The sequence below is a fragment of the Hypanus sabinus genome, chromosome 5, assembly GCF_030144855.1.
Source record: "Hypanus sabinus isolate sHypSab1 chromosome 5, sHypSab1.hap1, whole genome shotgun sequence".
NCBI classification, from domain to species: domain Eukaryota; kingdom Metazoa; phylum Chordata; class Chondrichthyes; order Myliobatiformes; family Dasyatidae; genus Hypanus; species Hypanus sabinus.
The window spans coordinates 41,697,774-41,711,446 of record NC_082710.1 but is presented as its reverse complement, the minus strand read 5'-3'; the positions used below and the strand labels follow the sequence as shown (position 1 = coordinate 41,711,446).

At 38.4% G+C, this 13,673-nt stretch overlaps 1 protein-coding gene across 1 annotated transcript in view; it reads right to left on the bottom strand.

Moving 5' to 3' along the window:
• The window catches only part of ntrk2a (neurotrophic tyrosine kinase, receptor, type 2a), a 228,028-nt gene that overhangs the window by 41,333 nt on the left and 173,022 nt on the right, over positions 1–13,673 (bottom strand). The window contains exon 14 of the mRNA XM_059969820.1: positions 12,231–12,403. Within this exon, the coding sequence (XP_059825803.1) occupies positions 12,231–12,403 (173 nt within the window). The remainder of the gene's footprint in view (positions 1–12,230; positions 12,404–13,673) is intronic.

Sequence of the window (13,673 nt, the reverse complement as noted above, 5' to 3'; positions counted from 1 at the left end):
TGTAATTGCAATATAATAATTAAAGTTTCCTACTTAATCCTGACAATTTGAAATGTAGCTTTGTGATGTGCTAACACAAGAATTCCTGATTTGAAAATTTGTGATTACATACGATTGATTGAACACTTCAAGTTCACTTTGAGAATGAGAAGTAAGTATGTAGATGAATACTATTTTATTTACAAAATGGATGATGCCAAGAAGTAAGCATCAAGTTTTTGTACATAGCTTGGTAGATAGTATGAAATTTCAAATGATAGATGAATGAAACAGAGGATGAGCAGTTACTTCGGAAATACCTGACTTGTACCATTTTCTGCATATTTTACTTAGTATTAATGATTTCTGGACAATCTTTTCCTTTCTTAAGTGAGGACTAGAATCACACATAAAGTGCCTTTGACTCACCAGGTAGTTTCTTCCTATCTATGCTCATGGGAAAATTACTTAGAATTCTTTTGTTTCTTGCACTGGCTCCATGATGCAGAACAGATCTTTTACTATCAACTTGAGGATAAATGTAAAGTCTGATAGCTAGAAATAAACAACTCTAAGCAAAACCAAAATGCTAAATGAGAGCCTTTTTTTTGGGGGGGGGGGGGAATTCTCAACTGAAGCTCTATACGTCCTTCAATTCTGAAGGGTCAATAAATTCTGAGGGCACTATCCAAAGAAGGGTATGGAAGTTATCCTAATATCTTGTCTAATAATTATCCTTAACCAACGTTATTTAGGCGGATTATTTTGATGACTTGAGTGAGGTTTAGTCATGCACAAACTATCAGCTGTGTCTGCAACCATGACTAACATCTAAATGCAATTCATTGTATTGGAAACTGCAATACAAATTAATATCAGATGAATAAGAAGTAACATTGACAAGAAACTACGACACTTGTTAAATATTTCTTCAATTAGCATCAGTGAAATTAGATGAAATTGAGGAGAATCTGCAACCAAGATAAGGGAAAGCCTCATAAAGAAGCTGTCAGCTATACAGAGTTTACAGCTGCCTCAAAGAGTTGCTTCTTCTACTTCAACTGGGAATGGATTCAAATTTGGCTAGGGTGTACTAATCCCCATAGACTAGGGTGGAGCTAAAGAGTAACAACCAAAAGAACAAGCAACAAAGGAAAAAGATGAAATAGTAAAAACCATCTGTTATATGTTCTATTTCTGTGAAGTCAGTCATTCTCCTGACCACTTTGTGCATCTTACTTTTTTTGGTGTTGATATAAATTACCCTTTATCTACTGTATGAGGTAACATTCTCTGGCGATCCATTCTTTCATCTTGTATTTTTCTTCAGTTCTCTGGAAGTACACTGAATCATAGCTTGGTACCAGTCTCACAGTAAACCAAGCAAACAAATAAATGATGCGAATAATTGATTTCCATGAAGGCAATCTTCAGCTTATAGTATAAATGTATACAATGTATAGTGCTGTATAGCTTTACTGGGTAGACTTGGTGAATAAGGCTAATTTTCTGACTTGCTTTCCTATATTTCATTCTCTCTGCAGCAAATTGTGTCTAATGACCTGCACGTTTCTAAAAGCCTGAATCAATATCAATGTGGTTGACACCTCCAGTTCCGGTGCCAGTTTCAGCAACGGCATTGGTGCTAGAGATTGTGCTAGTACCATAGGCAGCGTTATGGTCATTGTTCTGGCCATTCACATGCAGGATACCTTGGTGTAAGCTACTAAGTCAATAAAGCTCTATTAATTACATCCTATCAGCAAACAACAGTAAAGCTAGTCAAATGGCATCTTTGCTACCTAATCTTTAGACTTAGAGCATGTGATTAGGCTAGGATTAAGTCAGGGGATTGCTGGGTGGCACGGTTTGAAGAACTGGAAAGGCGTGCTCTGTGCTGTATCTCACTAAATAAACATACAACATAGAAAAGTCAGCACAGTACAAGTCATGTGTTCCGTGATGTTGTGCCGACCTTCTAATCTACTTCAGGATCGATCTAACCCTTCCCTCCCACATAACCATCCATTTTTTCTTTTATCCATGTGCCTATCTAAGACTCTCATGGATGTTCCTAATTATCTATGTCTATTACCACTGTTAAGAAGGCATTCCAGGCACCTACCAAACTCCGTGTAAAAAAATTCACCTCTGATATTGTCCCTATACTTTCCTCCTATCACCTTAAAGTTAGGCCTCCTCATATTAGCCATTTCTGCCCTGTGAAAAAGTCTTTGGCTGACTACTCTGTCTATGTCACTTATCATCCTATACATCTCTATCAAGTTGCCTCTTATCCTCCTTCACTCCAAAGGGAAAACCCACAGCTTGCTCATTCTTTCCTCATAAGACATCTTCTCCAAACTAGGCAGAATCCTGCTAAATCTTCTCTGTATCCTTCTGAAGCTTCCATGTGCTTTGTATGATGAGGCAACCAAAACTAAACACAATATTCCAAGTGTAATCTAGTGGCTCGTGGCTCTTGAACTCAATCTTCCAACTAAAGAAGGCCAACACAGCATGCACCCGCTTAACCACCCTATCAGTTTATGTGACAACTTCGAGGGTTCTACGGATGTAGACACCAAGATCTGCCTGTTCCTCTACACTGCTGGGCATCCTCTGTTTAACACTGTAATCTGCTTTCAAGTTCAAACTTAAAAAGTGTATCGCTTCACAATTTTCCAGATAGAACTCCATCCGGCACATCTCAGCCTAGCTCTGCATCCTGTCAATGTCCTGTTGTAACCTATGACAACCTTCTACACTATCCACAACACCATAAACTTTATTGTCAACTGCAAATTTACTGACTTCCTCACCCATGTTATTTATAAAAGAAATCACAAAGAGCAGGGGTTGCAGAACAGATATTTGCTGAATGTCACTTGTATCAGACCATCAGGTAGAATATGTTCCATCAACTGCTGACCTCTGCCTTCTGTGGGTAAATGAATTCTGAATCCACACAGCCAATTTTCCATGGATCCTGTGCCTCCTGATTTTCTAAATGAGCCTACCATGAGGAATCTCATCAAACACCTTACTAAAATCCATATAAACCACATCCATTGCTCTCCCTTCATCCATTTGTTTTGTCTCTTCCTCAAAGAACTCAGCCAGGATCATGACGCACAATCTGCTCCTCACAAAATCATGCTCACTATTCCTAATCAGACTAAGCTTCTCCAGATGTTCATAAGTATTGTCTCTAAGAATCCTCTCCAGTAGTTTGCCCACTTTGACTGAATACACATTGGTCTATATTTCCCAGGATTATCTCGATTACCTTTCTTGAACAAAGGAATTACATTTGTCATCCTTGAATATCTGGTACTACTCTTGTCCCCAGTGTGGACATGAAGATCATCACCAAAGGCACAGCAATCTCTTCCTTTGACTCCCATAATAAATGGGGATATATCCTGTCCAGCCCCGGGACTTATCTATCCCAATGTTTTTCAAGAGTTCTAGTAATCCACTTTCTTATTGTTGATATGTTTCAGCATCTCAGCCTGGTTAACGCTGTCCTCATATTCGTCAAGGTCCCACTCTCTGGTGAATACTGAAGGATCATTGAGGATTTTCCCCACTTCCTCTGACTCCATCTAAGGGAGGTCCTTAATGAATATTTTGCTTCAGTATTCCTTTGGCTTTATAAACAAGATGTCACTAGGCCACAAAGAACAATATTATTTTTTCAATTTCTTAGAGTCCTAGAGTCAAAAACCATATTTTGTCTCAACATAAATTATTAGCCTGCCTGGTTGTGTTGTTTCCTGGGTCTTAGAAAACTAGGAGGTTGCTCAAAGGAAGGACAGATAAATGGAAGATCCTTTACCAGAACAGCTTGAATGCCAGAAGGAGTGGGAGCTCTTCACAATTTCCCACCTCAACACTCCATATCCTTTGAGCTTTACCTGCAACCTACCTCACAATCAGACTGAACAATTCATCATCCTACAGCAAAAAATCTACAATATCGGAGTCTTTGCATCCACTTCTCGATCTTCTCTCCAATATCCATTCTTTCGCAATATTCTATACTTTCCAGGAATAGAACATGCTGTGTAATCCATTTCCATCCTGATATCCACCCTCATTACCCTGTCCACTGTCCTCCTAATAAGCCCCTCCAAATGACATATTCCCTCCAAACATTGAATCATCCCCTAATATTTGATCTAATCCCTTCAGTAGAACCTTTCTCAAAAATTGTCTTCTCCTGCATCCAGAACCCTTTTTTTAGTAGTTTCCAGTGCCCAACATTCTCCATATTTTAGTCCAACATCCTCCATTTATCTCTCTGATATCTCCCAGGTTTACCAGGAAACCTGACATCCAATATCCTGGATCCTCTCACCCCGGTTCAATTCCAGCCTCATGGCTATTATCAAGGGCAAAATATTATTTCTATATCCACTGAATCCGGTATTTTATAAAATGCCCAACTAGGTTATGACAGTCACTGTTAATGTTACACAACTGCATATCAGTTAGCCCATTAAACCTGCTCTGTTATTGTATATATATTAAAATCACAGTTTCTTCACTTCTCAGCACCTTTCCTCACCCTTCCATTGTTTATAAATTGATGGACAGCTTGTCTGATGTCCAGTACTGCAGGAAAAAATTTCCTTCCAACTAAACACCTGGAAAGCCATAATCATTGTCTTCAAACAGCAGGACAAATCTATTCACCAGCCACTGGATCCATTGATCTCCAAGGTAGCTGTAGGAAACTAAACTTGTGTTTTAACCAAGACGATTTGTGAGCCCCACATCACCTGTGCCCACCTCTGACTCTGTCCCAGCCTCAGTTCATCTACCGGTAAATTTTGCTACTCAAAGACATGGATTTCTATTAACTCTTAGTTGATCTCTTTGCTCTACATCAGAAATTTTATCAATCATCGTTCTGCTGTGCACATTTTACAATTAACTAATCATTTCTCTGCTTACTCTATACTGTTTCCCAATAATCAGTTCTTTTAACATTATTCTTGTTTTCAAATTATTCCTCAATCTTGATTGTTTATTACTCCATAGCCCATAAATCGATGACTCTTTAAAATATCTGCACTCCTACACTATGTCACCTTTATCAACTTCAGACTAATTTTGACATGCAAATTTTCACTGCCTTTTGCTGTTTTGACCCTAATATATGCCTTAAGCTATCAGTCTTGTTACTGATGTGCTCCCATCCTGGAGTTTGCCTGGAAAATTCAGGAGACTGAACTAGTGAATGGACTATTGCAAAGGCTGCTGCTTCCGTGATGCCCATTCTCCCATTTAATTTCCTCCACCTATATCTTCAAAAGAATATCTTTGATGACAATAATAGATCTTTGGTAGTTAATCTCATATTTACAATTGCCAGCTGCTTTCAGTAGATCTGAATTCTGTGCTTCTACTATTTGGCATGAAGAAATATTTCCAGTCTTCTCTTATTGCCTCAACAGCCCAACCGCAACTCACACTAAAACCTACTGACTGGTAGAGCAAAAAGAAACAATGTCAAAATCCTTAATTAAGTCTGTCCTTGAATGTTAAATACAATGCATTACAAACCTAGCCTCTCTCTTAATCTGAAGGTTTGAGCCTTCAAGAATCTGTGCAATGCTTTTGTGACAGTCAACTCTTTTGCCCCTGATTGACTCAGAACAGATGAAGAGCAAACTGGTTCGTCGGAAACTATTGGCTCACATCATGTCATTGTCAAGAAACATACTTTAATGCTGATGAGCAACATCTGTTGAAAATAGCATCCAACTCATATCCAGCATTTTCCTATGAATTGGAGACATGATGGGGCAGATGGGGCTCGTCAGCCATGGTTGGCAGATTATCTAAGAGAAGGAAAACTCTGACCTCAAATCTCCACTGCCTTGTGGCTAAAGCCATGCATGGGGAAGGCCTCAGGAGTAAACCCAAGGGAAAAATCTAGAGCTGGAGTCCCTCAATAAGTCCCTACATCGAGTTCAATGCTGACTGGCAGCCCTTGCAATGCTGCGGGTATCAAGTTGTACTGGTCTCTGCCATTCCTTTGGGTTCATCAGATGCATGGAGAGGGGGAGCTTGCTACATGGACAACAGCTTGCTCTCCATGTTGTACTGCCCTAGCTCGCATATCTAGATAGCTAGGACACAATATCCATGGCCAAGTCTGACCAACAGAAGCCCTCAGAGACATGATATGTGCAAAATTCCAAGGAAACAATTTTTTTCAATGTTTAAATAAAGCCTAATAAAAATGGTCTTCCCATTTTACATTTCAGTGCTGAGGATATGAAGGAGCTTGCTAAAAATTATCGATAACATAGATATAAAAATTTTTTAAATTTGAAAAAAAAAAGTCCTTCAATCTATTGAGAGTGCCCATGCCCACCAAATTCAACTTCCCAGCTCTTTGTTCATGGCCATAGTGGCTATCAGTCCTGCTAAAGGGTTTCAGCCTGAAACGTTGACTGTACTTCTTTCCATAGATGCTGCCTGGCCTGCTGAGTCCCTCCAGCATTTTGTGTGTGTTGCACAGAGGCTATAGTTGTCCAGGTCTTTTATAAATATGATGAGGTTCTCTGCTTCTACAATGCTTTCAGGCAATATATTTCCAATCCTTCCCACTTGTTTTATGGAATGAAACAACTCTCAGCTCAACTCTCCACTAATTCTTCTACCAAGATCAAGTCCCATCATAAAATCAGAAAACACTTTGTAGTCAATAAACATACATATAAAGGGAAGCAATAAATGTTTACTGTTTCTTTTTTCACAGATGCTTCCTCAATTTCAGATTTCCAGAATTTGCAGTTTTTCTTTAAATCTATATCCCTTGGTTACTTTAATCCTGTTAAGGGAAATATATCATTCTGTTTATTGGCTCTAGTTTTCTACACTTTAATTAAATCTTGACTCAGGTTTTTGATCCAAAAGAAATAACCTCATCGCAGTCTTCCCTCAATGGTTTCACCTCTCATTACCAGTGCTCATCTTAAATCTCATCTGGTTCCCATTGTATTTACATAATAATATTCAAATTCTAAGGATACCCAAAACATTGTAACATTAACAGTAAGTCTATCGGGGTATCCACTGCTCTCCTTACGGCCTCCTCTACATCGAGGAGACCAAATTAAGAACGGAGACAACTTCATGAAGCACACTTGCTCTGTCCACCACAAAAGGCAGGTTTTCCCAGAGGCCATCCATTTCAACTCTACACCTTATTCTTGTTTCAACATGTCAGTCCATGGGTTCCTCCACAACCTCTCACAGGCTGGAGGAGCAACATCTTGAATGTGATCTGAGTGGGGTCCAACCCGATAGTATAATCATTGATATATCCAAATTTCTGTAATTGTTTCCTCCTCTCCCTTCTCCCTTTTCTCATTCCCCATTCTGGCTCCCCTCTTACCCCTTTCCTTCTACCCATAGGCCTAGCACCTCTCTCTAGTCTGCCTCCTCCTTCCCTTCACCCCCGGTCCACTGTCTTCTCTGATCAGATTCTTTCTTCTTCAGCTCTTTACCTTTTCCACTGACACCTCCCAGCTTCTCACTTCAGAAAAAAAAGAAATAATAGATAGATAACAAGAACATGAAAGGAAGAGTCCTTGAAAGTGAGTCCGTAGGTTTTGGGAACAATTCCATGATGTTATCATGAAGTTATCACCTCTGCTTCAAGAGCCTATTGGTTGAAAGGTAATAACTGTCCCTGAACCTGGTGGTGTGGGTCCTGAGGCTCCTGTACCTTCTTCCTGATGGCAGGGGCAAGAAGAAAGCATGGCTTGGATGGTACTTTTCTGCGACAATGCTTCGTGTAGATGCTCAATGGTGGGGAGGGCTTTATTCATGATGGACTGGGCCATATCCACTTCTTAGTGTGGGCTTTTCTGTTCAAGGGCACTAGTGTTTCCATTCTAAGCTGTGATGGAGACAGTCAATAAACACATCTATAGAAGTTTGTCAAAGTTCTAGATGACATACTGAATCTTCACAAACTTCTAAGAAAGTAAGTGTAGACATTGCCATGTTTGCTTCATATTAGCATTTACATGCTGGACCCAGGACAGATCCTTTGAAATGATAACTGAGGTATTTAAAGTTGCTGACCCTCCCCATCTCTGATCTACTGATGAGAACTGTCTCATGGACCTCGAGTTTCCTCTTTCTGAAATCAATAATCAGCGCTTTGGTTTTGCTGACATTGAGTGAGAGATTTTTGTTGTGACATCATTCAGCCAGATTTTTAATTATAAGACCATAAGACATAGGGGCAGAATTAGGCCATTTGGCCCATTGCGTCTGCTCTTCCATTCAATTATGGTGGATCCTTTCGCCCCTCCTCAGCCCCATTCCCCGGCCTTCTCCCCATAACCTTTGATGCTGTATCCAATCAAGAACCTATCAAGCTCTGCCTTAAATACACCCAACAACCTGGACTCCAGAGCTGCCTGTGGTAAAACATTCCACAAATTCATCCCCCCAGCTAAAAAAATTTCTCCACATCTTCTGTTTTAAGTGGATGCCACTCTATCCTGAGGCTGTGCCCTCTTGTCCTAAACTCCCAACAAAGGGAAATACCCTTTCCACATCCACTCTGTCTAGGCCTTTCAACATTTGAAAGGATTCAATCAGAACACCCTTCACTCTTCTAAATTCCAACGTATAGACCAGAGCCATCAAATATTCCTCATATAATAGCCCTGCCATTCCTGGAATCATCCTTGTGAACCTTCTCTGAACCCTCTCCAATGACAGCACATCTTTTCTGGGATGAGGAACCCAAAACTGTTCACAATACTCAAGATGAGGCCTCACCAGTGCCTTATCAAGCCTCAGGATCTCATCTGTGCTCTTGTATTCTAGATCTCATGAAATGAATGCTAACATTGCATTTGCCTTCCTCACCACCAACTCTACCTGAAAATTGATCTTTAGAGTGTTCTGCACAAGGACTCCCAAGTCCCTTTGCTTCTCAGATGTTTGGATTTTCTCCCCATTTAGAAAATAGTCTGCACATTTACTTCTTCTACCAAAGGGCATGACCATGCATTTTCCAACATTGTATTTCATTTGCCATTCTTTTGCCTATTCTCCTAATATGTCTAAATCCTTCTGCAGCCTACTTGTTTCCTCAACACTACCTGCCCCTCCACCAATCTTCATATTATCTGCAAACTTGGCAACAAAACCATCTATTCCATCATCTAAATCATTGATATACAGCATAAATAGAAGCAGTCCCAACATCATCTCAGCAGAACAGGTTTATCAGGTAAGATTTTCCCTTAAGGAAAATTGACTCCAACATCTTCCCAACCACTGAGGTCAATCTTCCTCCTACATGCTGTTGTATTTTGTTTTGTTTTGGCCAATGGCAGTGGTGTCATCAGTAAACTTAAGTATTGCATTGGAGCTGTGCTTAGCCTCACAGTCATAAGTACAAAACAGGGGGCGAAGCATGCACCTATGGTGAGAAAGAATGTAGAGGAAATGTTTGCCAATCTGAACTGACTGGGTCTGCAAGTTAGGAAATTAAGGATCCAGTTGCAGGAGTTTTTGAAGCCTAGGTCTTCAAGCTTATTGTTTAGTTTTGAGTAAATGATAGTACTAAATGCCTAGCTGTAGTCAATTAAGAGCATCCTTATGGGGACCCTTTCTGAGCTAATTTAAAAATCTTTGAACTGTTATTAAAATATAGATCTGGGCTATTATTATTATAAAATACTACATGGTAAATACTCTTTTTTTTCCTCTTGTTTCTTTACCAACCAGCTTTGTCTTGGTAGGGGGTGTAGACTTTTTTTTAATAATATTATTAACCATACTATTGTATTTCATCATTCAATTTATTTTATTTGATTAATCATCAAAATGGGATACCATGATTGTATCAGTGTGATTTATATACAGATGTATATATAGTGCATTTTGTGCTATCTTATTTTGATTTTTAATAAATATGCTTATGAATTCTGTATTTGTGTATATGAAATTTAATAAAAATATTGGAATAAGAGAAGAAAAGAATTAAGAGAATCCTGATGTATGTATCTTCACTGTCCAGATAGCCCAGGGTTGAATGAAGAGCCAATAAAATGGCTGCTTTTGACCTGTTGTGACAGGAGGCAAATTGGAGTGGATCCCAGTTGCTTCTTAGGCGGGAGTTGTATGTTGAATCTCCAACCTTTCAAAGCAATGCAACACATTAAGTGCTACTGGACAATAGCAGTCTTTCCTATTCTGGCTTCTTCCCCCTTCCTTTCCAGTCCTGATTAAGGGACTTGGTCTGATAGATCTTTTTCCTCTCCATAGATGCTGCCTGAGGTGCTGAATTCCTCCAGAATTCTGTGTGTGCTGGTCTCGATTTTAAATTCTTTAGATTTACATTTTTTGAAGTTTAAGAAACTGCGCTCAAACTTATTAAAACTTACCAAAGTTTCAGTTAAATATTATTTCAAGACACCAATTGGCTTGGGTTATATCTTCAATTAACTGGATTTTAAAATTATGATGCAACACTTTATTCAGCATAGGAACAGAAAATGCTTAACAAATGTTGTACTACACGCAATACAAGCGTGGACAGTGGCTGATGTAGTTTCAGACCAGAGCTGTAGGTCCCTGGAATCCAATTGTAATTTAACTTTGATTTTTAAATACTACATAATGGTGGTCTTCTAGAACTTTCTAACTGAATTTACACATTCAGTGACATAGCTACACATTGTTTTTAAAAAACATTTTGATACATTGAAATTATTAGCTTCTATTAAATACATTTTGTTCATTTGTAGACTCATAACTTGGATTACAATACATTTTACTAATTATAAGTGCAAGTGGCTGCTTTGTTTTATGTGAAAGTATGAGGCATTTTTTCTGAGAAATCTCAAGATGCAGATTAAAAGTGATGTGATACTTTTGTCTATTTCATTGAAATTACTTTTGTTAGTATAATTAAAATAGTTATTTGCTGGGTTAGAAATCAGATTTGATTCTTCCTATTTACAGGTGTAAAACAAGTGCAAAACACTTGATACGGACAATCAGTAATCAGAGTAATAAATATGTCTGCGAGATGTCTGGCCCTTTAGTGTGTTCTAGTTCCTGGTTCATGCCCTCTTGCAGAAATTAGACAGAAACAAACTGGGCCTGCTCAATAGAATTCTTCAACCATTGCAAAAACACAATGATTTTTCAATAGCATTTTTTTCAAAAGGAGGATCGAGAGTGTTCCCCTAATCTCTCTGTCTATGGGAACATCATCTCGCCAGTACTGCCATATTTTACATTTTGAGACATTCCTTTGGGTCACCCCCAACTATTTTTGGTGAAAATTATCTGAGTTAGGAAATAGAATAATCCCTTCTGCAAGTTCAGTTTTAACAATCTAGCTTTTAATCAAACTCCCACAAATAGCACTTTTTACACCAATGGGGATTAGATATCAGTGTATTGATTATGATGATAGAAACCAAGGGAATAATTTTATTGCTGATAATGACTCAAAAATGGACAGTGATGAATTCGCAACTTGCCTTACCATTCTTCAGTAGAAATGAGAACTAGTTATTAAATCCAATTCATTATCGATTCACTATCACTAAAGACCAATTTCACCCTTTATGTTTCATATTAGTTATCAGAAAAAGTAGAATTTAATAGTGAAATTTGGCATGGGAGGAACATGTTGTATTCAGAGCAATAAGCAAGGAAAGCAACTGGTATAGACTTAGTGGGCCAGATGGAATCCTTTTATGCCATAAGGAAACATGAAAAATAATTGAATTAACCTTCCTTGTAAATATTATTTTGGCTGGAATTACAAATTGTTGTGCAATAATCCCACAAGCTTTTTGAAGCATGTCACTAAAAATGAGTGCCAATTGAAGACGAAGTGTTATTGCCCCTCAGAAAGAAAGTCATGAACCTTTGCAACTCTCTTCTTTCTTGCAACTGTGGAAGGAGTGGTTCTGAGATTGACATATTCTTTATAAGCAAAGGGAAGAAATATTTTGCGAATTTGCAGGACTGGAGAATAGATCTTGAATCTCAGATCAGCCATTATCTTATTAATGGTAAACAGGCGTGAGGGGATCACTGGCCTTACCCAGCTGCTTATTTGTATGCTTGTATCTAGTATACCGCTATACCCAATGGGATTAATTTTAGATCAGTAAAAATGCTAATACGGCAATGGTAATAACAATAACAGTGCAAGATGTCTTGCAGTGTTCCAAACCAACCTGAGAAATTTGTTGAGGTCTCCGTGCTTCATGTACTCGAATACCATAATGAGTGGGTCACCCTCCACGCATACACCGTAGAATGTCACAATATGCTCATGCTGCAAGTTGGTCAAGAGTTCTGCTTCACGATGGAAGTCCTTTCGTGCATTGTCACTGGCTTCTTTCAAGGTCTGTGTTATTTGAAATAATGGCAGGGTTTACTACAATGAGCTTTGCGATCTGTTTTTGTATTTAAAGTAACATGCTGACAGGATGCAGCTGAAGTCAACCAAATGAAAGATGCATTCTTCTGAATTCAGCACTAATAGCTGCTTGACATACAGAAACATTTGTCAACTTTGTTTTACAATTTTAACTAGGAGGTCAGATATATCTTAGCTCTCGGTATACATGATAGCTCCAGTGGTTCTTTGAGTGCTACAGATCTCATTCCACATGAGAGAATACATGGTTTCATTTACCTTCTCTTTTATGTTTATTTAGTTCGTCATAACAGGAAAATGATAAAAAGGAATAGTTTGCCACTGATGACTATCAGGACTGAGAACTAGTCAATATGAATGAACTCAATTATATTTAACACACAAATAAAACACATCATTACTGTGCAGGAATATTATAATAGCTGATCGTCAGCACTTTTAAAGCTATGAGTGAACTTGTCTTTAATGACTACTGCCTTGACGTGTTGGTATCTTAAAATTAATCCTTGAAGCACAATATATTTCTTAACATCAACCACAAACGATATACAAGATAAGTACCAGAGAACATTGAAATGGATGATTAGAGATAAGCATTACTACAAACTTCAGAAACATTTCACCAACAACTGGCCGTTTATCAGTCTGTTGGTTGACTTGCAAACAATATTTCTTAAGCATTAATGGGATGTAGAACCAATTAATGAATGATATCTGTTGAGTTAATAAGAGTAGGTAGAACTCCTTGCTTTCCTTCAGATATTACTATAGCATGTTTAACTTCTGGGGAAGTCCAACTCTGTTTTGGGCTTACAGAATGCTAATATAACACTTCATATGATGAGCAACTCCTCCAGCAGCCTAGAGCACGTGCTCAAATCAAAGGATGAAGCCCGAATGTACAACTTTCTGACTCTGACAAGGTTACTGCCAATGGAGTCATAAAATTTTTCAGGAATAATTATCGATCCACATCTGGTTTGTTTCATAGCTTACTACAGTGCCAATATACAGTATGTTTTGTTTACACCAGACATCCTATTACCTTATTTTTAAAGCATCAGTTTTAAAACTTAGTTTCAAAAGTGAAATCACAAATGGATAGATCACACTGCATAAGTCCCTACATCAAGATAATCCCTAGTGCCTCTCTTTGTTTCAGTGAGGAATACTGTTGACAGTCTGCAGTACATCTCCAACATTATATTGTCACCATATGGTACACCACAAGAGATTC